Source organism: Melanerpes formicivorus, unplaced genomic scaffold (assembly GCF_026170545.1).
Source record: "Melanerpes formicivorus ecotype bairdi unplaced genomic scaffold, bMelFor1.0.p_v2 SCAF_45, whole genome shotgun sequence".
Classification (NCBI taxonomy): domain Eukaryota; kingdom Metazoa; phylum Chordata; class Aves; order Piciformes; family Picidae; genus Melanerpes; species Melanerpes formicivorus.
This window is the reverse complement of record NW_027142397.1, coordinates 396,058-399,147: the sequence shown is the minus strand read 5'-3', so window position 1 is coordinate 399,147 and position 3,090 is coordinate 396,058. Positions and strand designations below refer to the sequence as shown.

The following is a 3,090-nucleotide window of genomic DNA, read 5'->3' as shown; positions in this document are numbered from 1 at the left end:
GCCGCACCTGGCGCTAGCGCCGCACCGGGGCCCACCTGCCTGCGTCGCTGCTGCCCTCTGGCGGACGGGAGCGACTACAGCCCGGCATTGCCCCCTGGCGGGAGAGCGCAGGACTGCAGCCCTCACTGGACGGCAGACCCAAGGACACGGAGCCACGGAGGCTGCACAGCCCCACGGGCACGACCCCACAGACTACCAAACCCTACAGTCCCTGAACGCCCTCTCCGCCTCGCACCCTCAAGCTCTTTGTCCAGCAGCCCCGTGGACCCTGCAGCCCACCTCCGGCCATGCTGCTGCCCCCTGACCCTCCACCCTGGGGCAGAGCCACCCCTAGGCAGGACCCATGGCGGGGGGGTGTGGTGTGGTGTGGTGGTGGTGGTGTCCCTCTCCATCCCAGTGAGCTCAGAGACAGGTAGGGACAAGACAGGTGAGGGGGCACAAGACTTTAATCCTGAGAGGCTATGGGAAGGGGGGAGCTGCAGCGTGTGGGACTGGCTGCTGTGCCCACCCCTCCTGCAATTCTAGGGACATGGGGACAAGCCCAGGGACACGAGGTGGCCTCTCAGGGGGGGAGGGGGCAGGTGACACCGGTTCCCTTGAGGGCACAGTAGCCCCCAGGCACCTTGTGCAGGTACTGCTGATGGTAGTCCTCAGCATAGTAGAAGTCAGCAGCTGGCTCGATGACAGTGGTGATGTCCCCACGCCGCTGCTCCCTTAGCTCCTAGGACAGTCCCATGGTGAAGGGCAGCCTGGATGGCCACCTGCATCCCACTGCCCCTTAGCTTGGCCTAGCCAGAGCAGGGGTTTGTCCCACAGTCCTGCTGTCCCCAGCTACCTGCTGGTAGGTGTCCCTGCTGCGGAGGGCAGCTGCCTGCTGCTGGGGCCCCAGCGTGTAGATGACGGAGCGGTACTGGGTGCCGATGTCCTCCTGCTGCTGCATGCCTGGGGCAGGACAGCACCCAGACAGGGGTTATGGGATACCCCAGGTCCCACCAGGCACTGCCTGCACCCAGGGAGGGGGCAGGGGCACAGCCTGGCTACAGACCTGGTCGGGGGGAGTCAGGTCCTAGTAAAGGGGTCCCTGAAGGAAGACTATGAGCCCCCACCCTGCAGCAAGGGACAGAGATGCCAAGGACATCTGACAGGGTCATTTTGGGGTTAATGTCCCAGACTGGTGCTGCCCCACAGCTGTAGCAGGACCACAGCCACTGTAGCCCATCCCTACCTTGTGTGGGGTCATGGTTCTCCCAGAAGACCTTGAGCAGCTTCTCGTAGCTGATCTTCTGGGGGTCGAAGATGACCCTCACCACCTCAGCATGCCCTGTCAGCCCTGCATGAGACCAAACCTGGCAGCACTGCCCGGGGCAGCCCCCCACCACACTGGGGTGGGGGGACAACCATTGACAGATGCACAAAGAGCTGAGATGCAGCAGATTTGTGACACTTGTGCAAAGTGGAAGCATTGGCAGAGCTAGAGGGAGGGAGCTGGATCCCCCAGGACCCCCCAAGCCCCTTCCCCCAGTGCCTGGAGGGGATGGGATGCTCCTGCTCCCCCTGCTCTGGGATAAATCCCTCTCTGGAGACAGCAGCCGGGGGCTTTCCTGCAGACAGGATAATCCTCCACAAACAGGCTCCCAGCTAAGCTGGGCAGAGTCTGTCTGGGCTGGGGGGGTTGGTTCAGGGAGTTTGGGAGGGTTCAGATTCCAAGTGTATGACAAAGAAGAGCCTATGGGAGCACGAGCTGGAGGGGTGCAGGGGGCACAGCCCCACGTTACCTGTGCGCACTTCTTCATAGGTGGGGTTGGGGGTGAAGCCTCCTGCGTAGCCCACCTGGGTGGAGAAGACCCCTGGCAGCTCCCAGAAGAGTCGCTCCGCTCCCCAGAAACAGCCCATACCTGGGGGGCACAGGAGGGGAGGGAGCTGGGGGCTACCCTTGCCCCAGGCAGGGGTGAGCCAGGCTGCTGGGACCTCCTGGCACCACTCACCGAAGATCGCTGCCTGCATCTCCGCTGGGAACGGTGGGACCGTGGGGCTCCCACTGACAGCGTGGGTAGCTGTGTGGGGACACAAGGTGAGGACCCCTCATGGCATCTCTGCCCTATCTCCCCCCACCTGAAGCAGTCACGACCCTATCCACATCCCCTCCAGCTCCTTTGTCCACCTGGCTTCTGGCCTGTGCTCTCTTGGTCACCCTGATCCTAACCTGGCCCCAGCGTGGTCACCTTCCCCAGGGCTGCTCCGGCGCCTGGAGCACTCTGCCCCAGAACTTTCCCTGTCACCTCGCTCTCAACATCCTCCCAACACCCTGGAGCAGCTGCCTCAAACCACCTAAAGGTGCTGAGTGGGGGTCAGCAGGGCCCCCCCGGCTGCCCCCAGCCTGAAGCCCAGTGCCAGTACCTGCAACTGTCAGCCTCTGGGCCCTGCCCGGCAGAGCCTCGGTGCGGCTAGGCAGCCTCCTGGCACCCGGCATGGCCCTGCAGACAGGAAATGCAGCGAGCCCCAGTGCCCCTCTGGACTGGGAGGAGAGAACCGCAAGTGCTGGGAGGGAGGAGGACACGAGAGAGGCAGAGCCTGGCCCGAGTGGGGTCACTGGGAGTGGCACAGGAGGGGACAGCACCTATGCAGGGTGACATGCAGACAGTACACTCAGCCCCAGGGGGTGAATCGCCCAACCATGGGACCCCTGGGGGCAGGACGAGGCCAGGCTGATGAACCTCAACCAGAGTGACAAGAGGCGAACCCATGGCACAGGCAAAGTCCTGGTGTGTCACCTCCCTGTCAATCATTAATGGGCACCGGGCCCAAGGTCACTCCAGGACCCATCCAGCATTCCCATGGCTGAGTCCCACCTACCCTCCCCCAGGAACAGGGTTCTGGATCCCCCTGCTGCACTGCTCCCCAGGCTGAGGGAGCTGTGGGCACAGGGCAGGTTGGCAGTGACTCCCCAGGCTGCTCCTCCAGCCAAGGTGGAAAGAGCAGAGCCAGCAGCTGGCTGGTTCCAGGTTTCCCAGCTGGGGTATTTCACCCAGCCCAGTTCTCCCTGGCAGGACCTGCTCAGGGCTGAGTGACAGCAGCTGGCAGCACCACTGC

At 63.8% G+C, this 3,090-nt stretch overlaps 1 protein-coding gene across 2 annotated transcripts; it reads right to left on the bottom strand.

Moving 5' to 3' along the window:
• Positions 1-428: 428 nt before the first annotated feature.
• On the bottom strand, positions 429-2,540 carry LOC137451463 (peptide methionine sulfoxide reductase MsrA-like). Of its 2 annotated transcripts, XM_068158922.1 has the most exons (6): positions 2,398-2,540; positions 1,986-2,054; positions 1,776-1,895; positions 1,226-1,330; positions 836-942; positions 429-721 (listed from the first exon to the last, which is right to left on the bottom strand). In XM_068158922.1, exons 1-6 carry the CDS (start codon positions 2,468-2,470, stop codon positions 563-565), a joined length of 633 nt encoding a protein of 210 aa, XP_068015023.1. In that variant the 5' UTR covers positions 2,471-2,540; the 3' UTR covers positions 429-562. The 2 variants fall into 2 exon arrangements, with proteins under 2 accessions (XP_068015023.1, XP_068015022.1); XM_068158921.1 differs by lacking the exon at positions 1,986-2,054.
• Between the last annotated feature and the right edge of the window lie 550 nt (positions 2,541-3,090).

Excerpts from the sequence above, each read along its gene's own strand:
- LOC137451463 (XM_068158922.1), bottom strand. The coding sequence starts at position 2,470 with ATGCCGGGTGCCAGGAGGCTGCCTAGCCGCACCGAGGCTCTGCCGGGC. Across the intron at positions 1,896-1,985 it reads GATGCAGGCAGCGATCTTCG|GTATGGGCTGTTTCTGGGGA; the intron begins GTGAGTGGTGCC and ends TGTGCCCCCCAG. Across the intron at positions 722-835 it reads GCAGGGACACCTACCAGCAG|GAGCTAAGGGAGCAGCGGCG; the intron begins GTAGCTGGGGAC and ends GGACTGTCCTAG.